At 39.4% G+C, this 18,959-nt stretch overlaps 1 protein-coding gene across 2 annotated transcripts in view; it reads right to left on the reverse strand.

Annotated features, from left to right (window-relative positions):
- MAMDC2 (MAM domain containing 2) overlaps positions 1-18,959 on the reverse strand; it is a 55,684-nt gene that overhangs the window by 12,180 nt on the left and 24,545 nt on the right. For both annotated transcript variants that reach the window (XM_058823848.1, XM_058823849.1), the window contains exons 3-9: positions 14,336-14,601; positions 13,524-13,608; positions 12,360-12,497; positions 9,794-10,050; positions 7,031-7,124; positions 4,358-4,504; positions 3,202-3,467 (exon numbers count right to left, since the gene is read on the reverse strand). In XM_058823848.1, the coding sequence (XP_058679831.1) occupies positions 3,202-3,467; positions 4,358-4,504; positions 7,031-7,124; positions 9,794-10,050; positions 12,360-12,497; positions 13,524-13,608; positions 14,336-14,601 (1,253 nt within the window). The remainder of the gene's footprint in view (positions 1-3,201; positions 3,468-4,357; positions 4,505-7,030; positions 7,125-9,793; positions 10,051-12,359; positions 12,498-13,523; positions 13,609-14,335; positions 14,602-18,959) is intronic.

Here is an 18,959-nt window from a genome sequence, read left to right on the forward strand (position 1 = left end):
ATTTCCTGCTCACAGAACTCAAGCCATCAACTTGTGCCAGACTGCAGTTATATAATTCAAAAAGAACTTGCAAAAGCCATTACAGAAACCAAGAACTGAAAATCTGCATCTTTTTATTGTCCTGGTGCAAACAAATATGCTATCAAAATTAAAATGTATCAAATGGATTTCATATATTTTTCAAAGCTTTGGGAGTAGTATTTGTAGAAGAAAAAAGATGAAGGATGTGAGTAATTGGTTATTTTATAGCAATTGTTTTCTGGCTGAAAAAATAATTTTGACCTTCAGGACACATTATCGTTGACTTGACCGGCTGTTAAGGAAGAGCCAGGAGACTCTTTACTGTTTCCACATGGGCTGACTTGATCCAAAAGTGGCTCCTGGTAACCAAGAAGATGCTCAGCCAAACTACTGTACAACTTCTTACCATCCAAGTCTACATATGATACATCTCAGGAAAAAATAAAATAGGCTCATCAGTCACTACATCTGTATTAGAGGAAAGGTGGCAGTCCTATCTTATTTTGAGACCACCTCTCTCCACTGAAAGACTGTTTTTCACTTGTCTATAACATTGCCAAGACACAATGATCTCAGCTCAGATTTTCCATGCTAGGTCCTTGGTACAGCCTTATTTTGGAAGATTTAATTCAAAACAGTTCCATCATTTCCGAGAACAAGGCTAGGAAAAAGGGCTTATTTTGCCCCTATTAAACAAAAAAATTCTGTGAAAAGCTTGAGCACTCCAAGGCTTTGGAGTAGAAGCAGAAAAGTGTCAAGAGTCTGAACTTTATGGCAGTGCTATCTTTTCTGTCAAGTCATTAGTTTTTGAGAAACTAAAATTTGTAAAAAATGGGACAAGCAGGGCAAACAGAATGGAACATGAATAATATTACAGGGAAAAAAAAATTGGATTGTCCAGAGATGAGAGTAAGATGAGGACTGTGGTGGGGGGCAGAGGGGGGGTTCATTGCCTATGGGACAGGTTAGATAAAACAAAGATGCCTCAGTGAAGATGCAAGAGACATAAGGACAGATTGCAGGAGACAGGACAAACGAGGTCAAGCTTCTGTCATGTCTCTCAGCACTGTCTCCCTCCAGAGACAGAAGCGTAGTCCCTAACTTGCTCGTTCCTACCACTCCTTTCTACCAGCCAAAACTGGTGCACCTCCACAGCTGCCCCACACTGAAATGTGTAGCGTGGTTTTTGCCAGCTATTTCACCACCAGGCAGACACATCTTCACAGAAAACTAATCTGAGTGTTTACACAGTACCACACAGTAATACTTTGTTTCCTTCTGTTGCCTTGGAAAAGAAGAAACAAACAAAATAAAGCATGAAAAGACTTTTAAAAGTATTAAGGCTGAAGAGCTGGACATGAGATTGCAAGGAAAAGTCAGAATCAAATTCACTGTGCAACTGCATTTGAGCCTAGTTCTAAATATTATGAGCAGACAGCCTGTAACTACACCAGGTTTTCACCCTCTGCCTTAAGCAGACATGCTTAAACTTTGGCAATATTTGTATTTTTTATGCTACCTTCTCATCTGTAATACACCTTGATGTACTTTTCCATTTAATATGTTTCAGAACTTCACCCATTTTGTTCTGTTTATCTAAGGAAAACCTTATGAACTTAACCCCCTGTCAAATACAGTTATTTAGCTAAGGGGTGCCTAAATTATGGTTTACTGAACACATGCTGACTTATGTAAAGCCCAGTAAATCTCCCAATATTTTTTGATATTTGAGGAATGCCTCCTCAACAGAAACCTTTTGCAACTTGTTTCCATGGGAAGGAAGACTTTCACAAGACCTGAAGCATCCAGAGAAGTTTTTTAAGAATTGACAGAGGCCAATAAACCATTCTGCAAAACATAGTTTTTCTCCCCCTCCTACACATCTCCATACTCAGAAGCAGGGAGGCAAGCTTCCTCACAACTGTTTTACATATCCTGACTTCTAGGAAAACAAAAATTGTTCTTCACAAATTCATGCTGGAAAAGATTTTCCATGTATATGTCTGATGCTAAAAACCTGCCACCTCCATGACTGTCAACCAGTTCTAACAGTCATGCTCAGATGTCACCACTACTCATGCAGTTGATTATGCTACTAAACCCTTCCAGAAGTAATAAAGAAATACCTAAACAGGACATGACAAAAGTAAATTATAAGCTTGTAATTTTAACTTCTCTACAAGTATCTTGGGATGATACTATGAGAAAATTTTCTATTATGCACTTGCTGGGCACTAATAAAATTCTTTTTTTACTCTCTAACACTTGAAAGGGAATTACAAGTTCTGTTATGTTTTATGGATAAAGCACATAAAAAACCCATTGAAACTTTAAGATATCAGGTGTCTGACATAAAACACTTCCCCACAACTAGGACTGAAATTTTAAATGGAAATTTGCCTGTAAACACAGTTAGGCAGCTGGTTTTTGACCTTTTATGGTCAGTAACTGCTGTTATTTCAAAAACTAATTTTTAGTGGAGAAAATATTTATGTTTGTCTTTAATTTAGGAATACTGAGAGTTGCAAGACAAGTTTTCATTCAAATGTTCAACATATTGTCACACTCTGGTCAACATGTAGTGATCCATCTGGTTCTCTGTAGATGACTCACTGGTAGTGAAAATCTGTTACAGAAATCAGGATAAATACAGAAGTAGCACTTACAGAAATCTGTGTAAAAGTCAGTCTTTGAAAAAAGAGGGGAGATAAGGAATTACAATGGCTTAAGGACTTACTCAGGAGGTGATGTCAAGTACCAATGTGTTATTAATGTGCTGAGATAATGTAATGACCTCTCCAAGGAGACATTGCTAATTCTTCAAGTCCATTGCTCTCATTTACACTGACTTCTAGTTTCATACTGTAACCCAGCAGTTGAGTTTAGGGAAGGAACAGATCCCCATTTTGACCAGAACTTACCAGTACTTTTTAGATTAATTAAAATCTGCAACTGAGTGCAACGATAATATGACTCACATAGGAAACAAACGAAAATGAGAGGATGTGGAGCATGCTGAGAAACTAAGACTCAAATGGCTTTTGGTAGAACTCCTCTGGTGAAATCTCCAGCTAATTCACTTTGCAGGTATAGCTCACTTAGGATTAATCCTATAACAAAGAACTCTGAGAAGGCAAGGAAAATCTCCTCTCAGAATTTGGAAAATTTGAAGAGTCTTACCTTGCAAGGCATAGGCTTTTTGAAGGAGATTTCAGCTTGAGTCCAAACTCCCTTTGGAGAGTCCAAGACAGACCAGATTTTCTCTTGAACAACATAATTCTCCTCAAAAATATAAACTGCAAGAGTGCCACTCATCTTGAAAAACCCATATAAGGCATAATAAAAACGCAGACAAAACTGCAGGTTTCCTGGCAGGGTCGGGCCATACAGACGTCCAATGTACCCAGGCTGTGATGTAAACTTTGTGTTTGCCAACAAATAATAGCCTGCAAGACAGCATAATTATTGTATTTAATATGGTATTAATACAGCTGATTTGCTATTAAAGCAGCTTCTGTTATTGCATCAGACTTGGGTTATAAAAACAGTTCCAACTGGCAAGAAATAGATTATCACACTCTGACAGGAAATAACCATTTTTTTCCAAAAGCATCCTGTCTGCTTCTAGCTAAACTAGCACATGGGTAAGTTACCAGAAATAAACACTTATCAAATTTATACTGAAAAATTCCCTGGGTTGCTGGCCTCACTGGAAAACTAGTGAGGGTTTTCAAGGTTACCACTGTGAGACAAAAAAAAAAAGGAGGGGGGGGTACAAGGCCTATTATTCGCTGCACCAAGTATAAAGAACTGAGACCTTAGCGCATATGATTAATAACCATGAATACTCTATTTAAAGAGATGTCTGAATTTCAGAATTTATTAACAGTCTTTTCATCATGTGGTTTCACTACACAATATTTATGTTCTCCCTTAAAAAAGCCAACTATTCTAAGCCTAGAAAACCTAAATGACCACTTCTGCTCTCTAAAAAAAATGCATTAACCTATTATTACATTTACATCCATATTTTTTTGGATTCATCCCTCCAGCAACTAGAGAGCAGTACAGTGAAGATACTCTGATTTGTGGTCTTGCCTGACTATTCAATAGGTGACCTTCCTCCTCTACACATGGGGAAGCACAGCCAGAGCTCCAGACAGGACCAAGCTGTGAGTGCTGATCTTTAATGGCAGAGAGTTGCACTGAGACAAGCTAATCATTGTGGCAGTGATATGACTTAACAGAGTGAGCAATGATACAATAGGTTAACCTTAACCTTTTATACAACTTATATATAGTTTGACTCTTCTAGGAGAAAGCAGTTTTGATTCACCGAATCCAGTAGTGTGATCTCCTGCTCTATACACATTGCGCTTCACTTTCACTCTGCTCCATCCTGGGCCATCTTTATGATCTTGGTAGAAATTACACAGATCTTCCTCAAAATTGCAGCCTGCATTGACAGGATTGAAAGGAGCTCCTAAAAGAAAGATGCATATGTTCTGTTAGGATGAGTACAGTGTGATAAATATAGGTTTGATGCAGAAGGATGCCAAAGCATACTTTGCTTCATCTTGCTTTTCTTTACTGACGATAAGCCTGTGCAAAGATGTTACACATATAGTGCACAGCCATGATGAAATCAAACTATCAAATTTCAATTGCAAGTTGGTCTTATCTTCTTATACTTTTTGCTGGAGCCAGGAGAAACCTTGCTTCATAGTCCCCCTAAAACACAAATGAGCTCCAGATACTAAGATCAGATTATTCCTCCAGGATAGGTAATTCACAAAGACATTCAGACCATTTGTTTTTATCTGCTCCTTCATTCAAAAGATTATTCGGAAAAAATGAGTGCGTCCATGTGCCTGTGTGTGCACTGAACATCAACATTTAGTATTTTTTTAAAGAGCATTTATTAAAAATCTTTTGTATAGTTAGGTGTGTGCATGTGCATGCTCGAAGTAGATAAGCAAAACTGTTTTTAGTTCCTGTACCACCTCATGGCAACTTTGCTCTGGAGCTCGCCTCACACAGTGCTAATACTGCAGAGAAAAAAGCTGAACCATTTATAGTAAAGTTGATTAAAAGCAAAGCTAAGACCTGCCCAGCCCTGCAGATGGCTCTCTCTAGACCTGCAGTATGGAATTCATGGGTCAGAACTTGCCTCAGTCTGAAAAAATACTATATGGGCCATGCTAGTAAGTAAAACATTTCTACTTCTTCAAAGGCCTCACCATAGGTGAGGTGAAGGTGCTTATAGAAGGTGCTTGGGGAAGGAGAGGCAGAACCCAAAGCTATCCTGCAAATTTTGGCTTTGCCAGGAGCCCAGACACAGGACATTGTGTACATCTCTCTACAGCAGCACATATGACCTTTCTTCATGGAGACGAAGAGAGCTTTTACACCAGTGGCAGGTACACAGGCTATCAGCTTTAGGAGAACAAAAATTGTGGCTTTGGAGTGATGCCTGAGGTCTTTTGAGTCTCAGATAGGCCAAATCTAGGCCCTCCTATGTGTCTTAACTCTTCCTGCAGCCATGGCCTCTCACCTCTGCTTTCCTAGTTAAAGAAAAGGCAGGTGGAGCACTTCCATGTGACATTAAACCCATGTTCTGACTCAGCCTTTGCTGAGGAAGTACTCTGGTACCTTTTCCTCCATTTGGCTAACATCAAGACTTTTGTTGAACAAAACTTCTAGGAAAAAATAAACATTTTTAACATTTCTACTCAGAAGAACTGAAGATGACAATAATTGATAAGTCTGAAGGATCAAACAGTATATGTTGTATATGTTGTATGTAAAAGAGTATAAAGCAAATAATTTACTTTCATTTCTCAAACAAAAATACCAAAACTACCACAAAACAAACCTTCAAAATCAAAGTTAGTAGGTGGAGTTCTAGTTGAACCTATCATATTCAGAACAGATTCTGATCCATTCAGATTAGATCTGAACTTCAACCATTGAGGCAGAAAATGCTATAAAATTTATCCCATTTCTCAACAGATATTAGTTGTCCGAAAATTAAAATGGAGAAAACAGATAAGCAGCTCCAACCCTGTGAAAACTGCAAGCATAACTTAGGATTTTTGTTCCAAAATAAAGCAAATACCAAAAAGTTATTGAGGAGATAATGAAACAATGGATTTACCCAGCCATGAGTTGTGGATTAGTAATGATTAATGTATCTGGCATCTGCCTGCTTCAGCAGTGATACTTCAGCAGTGGAGGCAGAGCTAGCAGATACTCTGAGATAAAAAGGGGATAAAACAGCCCTTTTTTCATTGATCACTTTAGAGAATTTGCCAAAAAATTCAAACTTCTGACCAAAGGAAAAGATGGCATCTACTTTTGACTATCTTTTAGTGCCAGAGTAAAACGCCAGCAACCAGCTACTTAAGAGGCTGCATTCACAAATGCCAATGTCCTTTGTGCCAAGTGCCTCTACATCAGAGGTCACAGGGATTCAGGTGGTGTCTGTTGCTGGGAAAACCTAACAAATACTCGACGGACACGCCCTGCCTGAGATGAGTAATATCTCCTGGAGGAGTGAAGACAGGGAGGCAAAGCTCATGTTTTTGCTCTGTAGAACACCTCAGGGCATGTGGCATGAAGAATGCCTACACTGGCATTAATGAGAAGCCCAGGGCAGTTTCTTCCTCATACCATCACACCTGGGAAAATCCACCCTCTCCTTCTGTGACAAGCCTGCAAGTGGTAATTTCTTAAAACCGGTAGTGATGCAAATACAGCACTCAGTCCAGCACTCCAGCTGCAGAACCCTGAGGCAAGGTCTTTGGGAAGGAAGCATTAAGAATTGATTTCCAAAAAAATGAATGGCACAGGTGTTATCTGCTGTTATGTCTTCTGAAGGAAGAGGAGCCCAGTGGTGCTGGTCAGTTGAGAAGGTAGCACCAAAACTGCAAATACTGACAGACAGTTCTGAGGGGCAAGGCAGAGGGAGGAAACAAGGGAGATAAATAGCAGCAAGAGCTCATCATACCTGTCTGATTGCTGCAGTAAACCGGAGAGAAAGAAATGTCATCAAGGGCAACATAACCTCCCTTGGCGCTATTGAAAGCCACTTCAAATATTACCTAGAAATTATAATAAGTTGTTATTCGTCTGCCATACACTCAGCAATAATTTTGGTACACATCTTTGAAATACAGAATTCTGACTGAATGTCCCAGACAGACTCCAACACATCTCATATAGTGCTGAAAGTGTTGGGACTGATTAAATTATATCACTTATTAGGGATATAAATCAGAGCCTAACCTTAGGTGTAGATCATTGCTCACTCCAGGTCAAGGAAACACCAAAAGGAATATAGCTCTTCTGCTTTATGAAGCACCACTTTTAAAGATGCAGTAATGCTTCTGCCACTGTATTATACAAAACCACTATTCACAATCATTAGCCTGTACTGACTAAACCTCCAGTTTTATCTAGAATCTGTCTGGATCAAGAGCTAAAAACCCCCTGTGTTCATTACTTTGCTATTAATATATTGAATTTTAGAGTTTTCTGTAAATATCCTCAGATATTGAAACCCATGACTTGGCATTAGCTGTCAGGGAAGATTTCCTGTACAGAATTTATTTAAGAACCAGAAAAGCTATTGCTGTGTTTTGTTTACCACAAAGATCAAACAATGTATTGTATTTAGTCATTCCCAGGGAAAATAATTTCCTCAAGTAAGTGGAGGACCATCTATAACTCTTGAGGAAGTGTCTTAAAATTTCTCTTAAGTATCAAAGGTCTGAGATACAGGAAAACTTTGAGAGCCAGCCCCAGGGACAAAGCAAGGAAATAAGGACAAAAGCTTTCAGAGTGAGATTCGTTTCAGTGAAAGCAATGCCTGTGATGTTTTGCAGACTAGGAGAGCTAGTGAAAGAATCCTGAGCAATCTTCTTTAGCTAGATGAAACAAAGAAGAACACCCTCTCGAAGCAACCAAAGAATTTATGTGTTAAGGTTTAATATTATTTCTATTAAATTATCTCTGTGCTAAATTACATAGAAATTTCTTGAGCAGATTAAAGGCCTGTGTAGCCCAGTGCCTTTTTTCCAGCAGAGAGCACCTACAGGTGCTCCGAAGACAATCACAGGCTTTCAGTTCTTCTTCCCTTACATTATATTCCTGATGAATTCTTCCTTTCCCATTAATTTTTCTGATCAGTTTTTTAACTGATCTTAGTAATGGTATCTAGGTATGTTGTGGAAGTGAGTTCTGTGGTTGAATCACTTATGAAAAGACCCCTCTGTACACTTTATTTTAAAACTGTTACATGGTAACTAAGAACTTAGAACACCAATGTAAATTTTGAGAAACAGGGAACAGTTAATATTTTCTCTAATCCTTCATGGCTCTTAAGAACCTCTAACATATTCTACTTCCATCTTTTTTTATAAGGGCTGAAAACTGTTACTTCATTGATGTAACTTCTCCATACTTTTCATTATCTGCATCTCCCTCTTGGACAATATTTTTTAATCTTTTTAAAATCTTCTTAAATTTTTTTTTTAACTGAGAGAGCTGAAGTTGCATACCCTGCTGAACACAAGGTTTCCCTGTGCATTTACCCAGTGGTACAACATCCTGTGTTTTGCTATTTATTCCCATATGGATAGTTTCCAACATTCTGGATGGATTTTTGAATGCTGCCAGGAAATGAGAGGATATTTTCACAAACTCAACAACAGTATTGCCAAGCTCTAAGTGATCATTAATTAATTTCCATCGATAGCACTAGGACTGATTTTCCCTTTTTTAAACATGAATTTAGTTTATATTAAGTGAATCAGTAATTCACTTACCATTCTGTATTATGAAGCCTTCTGAGAGCTGCCTTCCTTTCCCGTGAAGATTTGAATGGATTATCACTGACTTTATGTAGAGTGCAAAAGGCCTACATAATATCTCATGAAAATTAGCTTTACCCCTAGTAATTTCTGGAAGTCTACAGGGTTATGGTGAATTAGCAAATAACTTAGGTAGAATTAAAGCAAGTAGAATTTATCTGTAATCCATGTATTAGAAGTATGTATGTATATAGAGAGTATATGTTTGTATATATATATAAAAATTACATATATATGTGTAAAATACACATATATGTAAGTATATGTGTATGTATATAACATACATACACTGTTTATTTCAGTCTTTTAAGTTTGGGGTACTTTTTAGAAAACACTAGGGAATAAAATATTCAATTTTTTTCTGATACTCTTGACAGTCATTGTAATAACCATCAAGAGCTGTCTTTCACATTTAAGGGCTACTGTACAAAGGACCCAAGTTTGGACTTTCTCTCATGAACTGCAGGATCTAATTAAGGTGGAGAATAGACCTCAAGTATTTTTAAAAATTTTTCTTCTGCAGTATTTTTCTTATGCATTATTTTATGATATTCAGCATCCTCAAAAATGAATCAGAGAGTCATAGAAACAGGGAACGGAGAGAACCTTGATATTATTCAGCAGCTAAAAAACTTCCCATCATTGAGACTCTACAACCTCCCAAGATACTCTGATCAAGCACTAAACCCCCTGGCTTCAAAATCAAGCATGAGTATGGAAAGTGATCTCTCCTTGACCTTTATGCAAAGGGTAAAGGATATCACAGATCACCAACATCTTTACGGCTGTCTTTCAGATGCTGCATGGTGCCTGCTGTGTTCCTGGCTTGGCCTGAGCTGGCACTCATGTCTGAGGCAATCTGGAAGTTGCAGCTGGACCGAGCAGGAAGGTTGCTTTACCTCCATGGGATACGGCGCATTGAAGTCGACTTCTGCCAACGCCCAGTCTGCATTCAGTGCACCGTCTGTTTTCCAGATCTCTTCATAAAAGCCACTCATGTCTCTCAGGTAAACAGTAAAAATAATGCTGCTTTCCAGCTTAAGCTGATAATAAAAAGATAAGCAGCCAGATACTGGGGCTGTGGTCCTTGGTGAGATTAGCTGGGCCACTTCCTGAAAGTGTTTGACATACACAGAGTCCACGTACATGTAGTGACCTAGAAGCAGAGAAACATTTGGCATAAGACACTCTTTAAGGAACACCACGTACAAGAAGTATCAGCAGATGACAAAGGACTAGACATATATATCTATGAGCAACATGGTTGCTTCCTAGAAAATTTTAGTGCTTCTAAAAGTTTTTTTTCCTCTCTTTTCCTCCTATGTACAACCCAAAATTGTTTGGCTAAGATACTACTTGGCAAAATAGTCAGTCCTAGCTCTTTCTTTTCTTAAGTCTTTATTATTATTAGAAATAATATATTTATCTATATTTGAAATGTAATAAACTCTAAATTTTGGAAGCCATTCATAAATGGAAAAATGTGCAACAACCGTGTTATCTCCCTTGGTGTAGTATTTCGTCTCTCTTAAGTGCAACTTCGGCTGAAGCAATTCAAGTAAATGAACAAGATTGTAAGCCATGTGTTTTCTCATCTTCTACAAAGCAGTTCATTTAATATATCAAATTATTGTCAAATAGCTTTTAGTCTTTAAGATATCCACTTAGTGTATCTAGAATTTGGTTTATAAAAATGTCTTATTTTTACTGCATAGACTGGACTTTTTATGTAAAATCCTTAAAGAAGATTTTTGGGAGATGTTAATCAACAGAAAAATGCATTACATTTGAGGAGAGTATCTCCCCATCATTAATAAGAGCCAATATGACCTGAAGGATTTTCTAAGGGTACAGCTTCTATTATTTTGATTTCGGGAGTGCTATCTCAATTTAAGCAGGACACATCCATGTTCACAAACATGCTGTGCATTGCAGTTTTTCTTCTTCTGCACTCTCAGAAGCACAGCATCAAACAGTATTTGATGAACAAAAAATGGCTCCTCACAAGTAGAAGGCCTGGAGAAGACAGAAGTGTCAGACTGGAGGGGTACTTCAGCACGAGCACTGCAAACTGTGCTGTTCAGTTTGAGTGGCACCACGACATCAATTGGCACACAGCACTCTCAGACCTTCAGAGGTCACTTCTCGCTTCACTCAGGTGGAAAGCGCTGCTTGGCCGTGGGTCTCCTCCAGACTGCCCACTGCCAGGGAGTGGTGACTTCAGCCATACTTGCCTGCAAGGTTCTCAGCTTCACTTTTGTTCTGCAGCTCTAGCACATCTCATAGTTTAGCTACAATCTCCCTGGATGATGCAACTTCGCAGCCCAATTCTTGCAAAAAGAAGGCTCTTCTGTGACTTTAGGCCTCTTGAAGTCTTCTCAGTAAATGCTCAGCAGTGAGGGTTTGGTGTGAAACAGAAATGCTGTGGCTACAAGAAAACATCCCTCCCAGTTGGGAGCATTTCCTGTCATAGTACATATTTAATAGGCTGATCCACTGTCTGATGTTGAAGTTGTGGTGAGTTTAAACTTCAATCAGAATTTTACAGGCATTTTAGTGCCAGGGGGTGACAAAGACTTGGAGAGACACTCTGTACTCAACTCACACAATTGTGAAGTAAATAAAAAGGCACGGCGGCATGAGTTAAGGAAAGAGGATCAACCCCGCTTTTCATGAGATGTGACTCCTTGCACTGCCACAAGCATCAGGCAGACATCAAGCAAGACACACAGTGTGCAGCACCAGCCCCACGTCCTGACCATCACCTGCTGTGGTACCTTGTGCAAAGGTGAAGTTATCTCACAGCCTTCCTCACAGCTGTGTAAAAATCTCTTCCCCAAGCAAGGTGTTACAGGATAAGCATTTCATACCAGGCAAGTGCAAAAATTCCAATAATTTTTCCCAGCATTATGTCTCTGAGGGGTTGGTCTAACAGTACCACATTTGACTGAAAGAAACAAGACTTCTAAACTGTACAGTTTCACCCAAGATTCTCCAAGCATGTTTTAATACCTTAGTTTTCCTACTCAATTTTCTCAATAGTCATTGAAATGAAAACCCCTGCCAGATGTACAGAGCAGCAGTACAAGAATCTAAAATTTACTGCAGTCCATACATATACACCAGCAGTACAAGAATCTAAAATTTACTGCAGTCCATACACAGAAAGTTGAGTTTTCCAGCTCTCACATCCAAAATTCTACTCTTGTCTTTGAGTATTTTTGAATCCTAGCAAAGAGTGTAACAACCTTTTTATAAAGCTTACAGGCAATTTTGTCTGAACTTCTGCAAAATCCCCCAACCTCTTTCTAATCCCCCCTTTTTCCCACAAATCACTCTTACCATCCCCACCCCAACCCCACAATGGAAACAACTCACATAATAATAACTCGCAGTATGAGAGTCATACATGAATCACACACTCGGATTTTTCCACTATATTTCTGCTCTACATTTGTTGCTTACCCAGTGCACTGTTAAGTGTGTGGTCTTTGGGCAGGATAGACTGAGAATTCCGAATGTTCCCTCCACCAACAAACCAGTTGACGTTAGGATTCCAGCGGTTCACATAGCCACAAAGATGATTTTCTTCAAAGTCACATTCTGCAATTGCAGACACCACCAGCTGAGTGCACATATTTTCATCACAGAAATAGGAACAGCAAATTGCTAAGCACTGGCCTCACTTCACATATGGCAGAGCAGATAATGCCTGTATTTATAAAACTGGACACAGCATTTGAGAGCTCATAATAAACAGAAGCAAGCCTATCCAAATTTTTTGATGATTTTTTGATAAAATTTTCATTTCCATCCTCTTTGAACCAATCTGTATTTTCACCATTTGTCAGGATAGGACTGCTGTAATTTAGAACCAAACAAAGCAGATTTAAATACACCACCTCCTTGTAGTAAATAGTCAAAGCAGAACTTTCCCTTGTAAATCAGAGATGGCCAGAAGAAAAGCAGGATAATATTTTATAACAGTAATGCAACTGCTTTGTCTCCTTCACAGAGCCAAAGAATTGTGACAACTTGGTTGGACTTCACCAGAGCTCTCGAGAAATGTAAAGATCTCCCAGCCTCCTAGACACTGGAATTCTTGAACTTCATTAGCAGTTTTTAGCAAATATCATGAGGAAATGGTAGTAAGTGTAAATATATATATATCAGCACAGTTTTTTGTCTGTAGCCTCAAGATGATACTTGTAAGGAAGCCATGAGCAGGCAGAGAGCAGAAATAGTCATGCAGCTGTTATGCCTAATATTTGAAGCAGTGCAAACATTTTAAAATATAACTGTTGTTCCTGCTTGAACAATAAATAGATTTGGAATTACACTGTTGTATATAATATGCATATATGTATATATATCTGTGTGTGTGTGCATGTGTGTGTGCGTGTGTATTTGTGTATATATATATCACAGAGATAGGAGAAAAAACCCCACTTACTAGTTTGTGCACTCTTAGTTTAAAAATTATCTGTATTGAATATGGCAGTGTACTTTTCAATTAGGAAAAAGCCATTGTCTGTTTTTTAAAGCCAGATCTTCCATCCAGTTTTAAAACTGCCAACAAGGCATTCTCTTCCATGCAGAGAATATGAGGGTTGAGAGAAGAGTACTTACCAATACAATATCCAGAAGTTATTTTGATTTCAAAAACTGCTATACTGGTGGATTTATCTCGTCCCATTTCACCTTCCAGTACCAGCTGCACAATATAAACCAAACCGTCAATTTTAGAATTTCATTAGTAACTTGAATATTTAAACAGGATAAACAAGAGAACAAATTAAATGTTTCTTGGGGAACCATCATCCTCTTACAGTCAGGTGTGCTTTTGCTGAGAGAGCTTGGCAGAAGGCATTAAAGATGGAGCTCGTGTTCCTCTTTAACCACAGAAGACATGCTGAAGGACAATGAGACAAGGTAAAAAATTCTCACACTTCATTTAAGAGTATGGAATTCTATATTCCTCAGCTGTGGTTATGCAAGACATTATTGGGAATGATGCAACATGATGGTTTCTGGGTAGAAATACTCTTCTGTCAGCATGTGACTCCTTCCAGAAAGACACAGAGGGCAGGAATAAGTGAGCACAGCTGCAGACAGAGGACCTGGGGGTTCCTGTATCTGCCATTGGCACCAGCAGCTCCTCAGGGATACCAGGAGATGAAGCATCCTCATGGCAGGCCTCGGCTGGCCGTGTGTCCCCAGAGCTGCTCCAGGCAGCTGCTGGTCAGAGCGCTGCCTCATGCCAGCCCTGCTCATGGGTGCTAGGGACAGAGGGCTCAGCTGACCTGTGCTGCCAGCCTTAGACATGAAAGCCAAGAACAGGGCTCAAAGTCTGCATATATTAAAAAAAGAACTTTGTGCAGTCCAGCATATGCACGAGGCTGCACCAGAAAGCCTGTGGCATCTTCTTTAACTGGGCTTACCTTGTACTTCTTTGTGCTGTTGGTTAAATCTAAGCTAGCTATGAGCCAGCTGTCTGATGGCTCCTTGGCTGACCACAGCAAACGATCAAAACTTTCTCCCTCCTGCCTCAGGTACAGGTTGAGCCTGGCAGGATCAGGTGAGGTGTCTGAAGTTGTTGCTATCTGATAGATCAGTCGGACACAGCTCCATTCCTCGGAGTACAGGTCAGGGCTGGACAGCACTGCTTTCTCACCCTCGTAAGACGTATCCACAGAAATGTAATGTCCTGGGAACAGACACACACCACAATAACAAATGTCAGAGTCTTTGCTTTTGCATCCCTGGAGAGAGTACTTGTTTAGGAAAGAATGGTAGTTCTGGGACTAGGTCAGGAGGTTGAGACTACCACTCCTCTGATAAGTTACTTAACTTTTTGATATCCTGCTATACTCTCCCAAATGTGACTTCATGTGTCTCCCATATTTTTTTAAAACAATTTTTAAATTATGGGAAATTTTGAGACAAGATATTTAATCTGTGTAAAGCAGATTATTATGTAGTACCCTTTGGAACTGATAGCTGTAGATAGACAATTTAATTGACAAGACAATTTGCCCACAGAGAAATATTTTGCAGGAATATTTAGTTGTTTTAAAGATCAAAACTTTTTATTTTCATGTAGGCTTAAAATCAACACATAAAATGAGACATTGCAGCTAAAAACTCCCAAAGCACTTCTGGTTTCAAATAACAAAACTAGAAAGACACTTCTAGTAAAACTGACATGTTCAAGTCTGCTGATTCAAAAAATTACAGAATGTAAAGCAACATTTAAACATACCAGTAGTCCAAGATTATTTTAAAATTATTCCTTGGGACAAAGTCTAAAACAGCCTTCCATATAAAAATAAAAGGGTGCAAAGACAAACTAAAAGTGCATGAGGAGGCAAAAAAAAAGTGGAAAAGAAACAATGTGTAGAAAAATGAGACAACAGCAAATGAATTATAGTGAAGCATATGCATGGTCCTGGAAGCTCTACTAAGATACCAAAACCAAGAGTTAAATGGACTACAAGAGCCACAGAAATCTGAAATGCAATGCCAGAAACAAGTGATACAAAAAATGAAAACTTAAAAATAAATTTTAAAAGCCCAAAACACCACAAAACAAAACAGTAAGACAAACTAGGACACCCATGTCCGAAATGTTGTCCCACAGATTATCAGGAAAAGGATCCTTCTAACCATTTGTCAATGTACATTAGACAAATCACATTTCTGATACCTAATTCTCATCACTTGCAGCAAGTATGAGTTAAAAGTGCTGTCAGGGCCTGTGTCCAATTAGGCCTTTACCTAGCAGCACATCACTTTCCAGGGAATAAACTTGTTCTTTAATCTCATCTCACTTGACCACAGAGCTTGTCAATTTCCATGCATATGTAAATACTTGAATAACTCAGAAATGTCAGCAGCTACACTGATGTTAAATACATTGCTTATCTTTGAGGCACAAAAATCCCCTCCCAAATCCTGCGTGAACCCTCCCACTCTACCAAGACATGCTGGGGTTGCTTCTCAGAAGCTCCCTTGCTGCTTTTTTTAAAGTATTCTCTCCGAAAGAGAAAAATCATCTGCACAGAGGGTCATCGCCCCATCAAGGCAAAGCACACGTGCAGATCTGCTTTATGGGGCTCCCAAAGTCCTGAGCAGACAGTCACTCTGACAACACCTCGTTCTTTGGGAACTGCATGTTACAGCAGCCCCCTGCATCTGCTCCCTTTCTCACCTGCAGACACAGTGCCCAGAAATACATTTGTACTGCACATTTTGTTTAACTGATGTAAGATAAATTATTGCTAGGAGATAGCTGCAGCCCTAAGCAGTGAAAGGGGCTGTGCAAATACAGAAAAGCTGCATTCTCTTTCCCTTTTTAGGGATTTTTTTTTTTTTTTTTTTGCCTCTTATCATGATTTCCCTTTATATCTGCTGTTTGGTTTTAGTCTACTGGGGAAAGATACAAAATAACTGGTAAAGTACAAGTAACTTGTTACTGCAGCAGTATTTGAAAGAAAAATAAACGCATGAATAAATATTTAAAAATAGGCATTTAATGTGTGTGCCAAATACTTAATCTGACACTATGTTACAAGGAAGTCTGTAGCAACCACTTTCATGCTTTAATCCAGTTAGCTCACACAAGTTAGCACAGACAGCATTTATTTACTGACATATGCCTGCCCAAGGTACGCATGCCTTTTCACAGGAAGATAGAGGGAAATCACCGAGACTCCATCAGAAGTCAAATGCTTCTTGCACATTTGGTTTTCATTGATGTAATTGATAATATCCTATTCAGATGAAGAATCTATGTTTTTAGGCTGGCCTGAACTTGGATCATTTTACTGACAAAGAAACCTACAATTTGGAATCCATGGCTGGCAATTTTAGTTTCAGCCCTGTTTTAGCCTGTACTTCAAGAGAAACCCCATAGAAAACAGATCCTTCTTATAATAGTAATCTTTTTTCTTTTTCTTTTTTTTTTTTCAGAAATAAATCAGCATTGACATAGGAAAATACTTTCACATGAAGACCTCAAATTACCAGCTATGAGGCTTAAATGGCTGCCAGGTTTTAAAACTTAATTGTATATGGACTAAGGTTTCTTCTACAAAAATAGTGGTTTCAAAGAAAGCCTCTTATAATTTCCAATCGGGATGATTATGTCAGTGTAAATTTGACTCTGCTGTCTGTGTGTTGTGCACTTGCTCCCACTTTTGTTTGATTCACCTCAGGTATGGGAGCAAAGATCATGAACTCCCTTTTTAACTGGGGATGGGGGTTGGTTGCTTTTTCTAAAAGGATTAATTTTACATACTCATTAACTCTCCGGAAAGAGAGTGCTCTCACTCCCAACCTAATAATTTTTAGCTTCTTTTGAAAACTTAAATGTGTAATTGGCTTTGCTGAAATCAATGTGAGCACTGATAGAGAGCTTTATGTGTAGGTTCAAATGCTTTGCTAATCAGGATCAGGGAGCGTGGCACTTGGCAGTACCAAGCATGGAAAACGCCAACATTAAATTTCTTCCAAATGAATGGCAGCATTGACTACACAGCCTTTGCCCTAAACTGTGCTTCAGTAACAGCAGTGGCCATTGGTGCAGAAAGGAAGGTCTCACAATGCAGACCTCAAGGACTGACACAGAGCAATTGTGAGAGCAAAGCAAGGCGAAGGGGGGGTCCTTAGATTAAAGCAGACAACTTTCCACACTTGTTTGTGGGAGTAATAGAAGGTTATTTTCCAGTCTGTGGAGAATTTGATGAATGCACAGCAGTGTAGCCTCTCAAAAATGTAACATGCAGCTCCATTTTGCAGCAGGCCACAGTCCTCCTGCAAATGCCCATGACAGTTAATTTATAGCAGTCATTCAGGAGTTATCAAGAGAGAGCTACTCTTCAAAATCACAGGAAGGCAGATGAGAGTAATCACAAAACTCTAGGAAAAGCCTGATGACACAGAAACACAAGCATGCAATTTCCAGCAATTACTTGCACAGGGGGGTAGATGCAGCCCTTAGTTTCCTGTGCAAATACAGGAAAGCTGAACTTTCTTAGTAATTTTCTGAGTGACCTGACTTTTTGAGCATCATGGAGAGTGGTCCTGGCAACTGTAGAGTCAACTCCCTCAGGACTCTGGGATACATCTCATCAGGTCCCACAGACTTATGTATGCTCAGACTCCTCAGGTGGTCACAAACCTAATTCTTTCTGAGGGACGTGGCTTCCCCCAGCCACATTTTACAGTCCATTCACTCAAGAGGCATGGGGAGAGAGGCTGACAGTGAGAGTTGAGGCAAAAAACTTTTCAGCACCTCAGCCTTCTCCTCATCTTAGTTACCAATTTGCCAGCCTTGCTCATCAAGGGGACAAATGCTTTCTTTGACCTTCCTTTTCTGGCTGACAGACATATAGATGCTCTTTATTTTTTCTTTTTGACCTTTTTGAAATTCAGCTCCAGCTTTGCCTTTGCCTTCCTCACCCCATTCCTACACAACTGGGTTGTGACTCCATAGTCTCCCCTGGATATCTGTCCTTGCTTCCACTCACTGTGGATTTCTTTCTTACACTTTAGTTCAACCAGCAGGTTCCAGCTAATCCATTGCAGTCTTTTGCCTTCTTTGCCTGAACTTTTCCTCCTTTTGCAAGTACTTGTGCTCTACAGAAAGCAACCTTAAGGATCCACCAGGATTCTTTTCCTCCCTTGTCCCTCAGAGCAGTTTCCTATTGTCCCTCAGAGCAGAAGATCCTATTGACTACATCCTTGACAACCTAGAATTTTGCTTTTCTAAATTTCATCATTCTGACTTTACTCTTTATCTGACCCATATCCCTCAGGACTGCAAACTCCTTCAGTGCATGATCATTGAAGCCCAGGCTGTCTCTAATCTTGACAGCTCAAATTAACTTGTGTTGGCAACCCATGGGTCCAGTATCACACCCCCTCTGTAGGGCTGTCTATAACCTTGTCTATAACAAGAAGTTATCCTCTGTGCACTGCTGGAGTCTCCTGGACTGCCCACAGCTCGTCCTGTTACTTGCCCAGAGTTCAAGGCCCCTGGCCAGACACGAGCCTGCCAGCACA

This window comes from Ammospiza caudacuta, chromosome Z (assembly GCF_027887145.1).
Source record: "Ammospiza caudacuta isolate bAmmCau1 chromosome Z, bAmmCau1.pri, whole genome shotgun sequence".
In the NCBI taxonomy this organism is placed as follows: Eukaryota; Metazoa; Chordata; class Aves; order Passeriformes; family Passerellidae; genus Ammospiza; species Ammospiza caudacuta.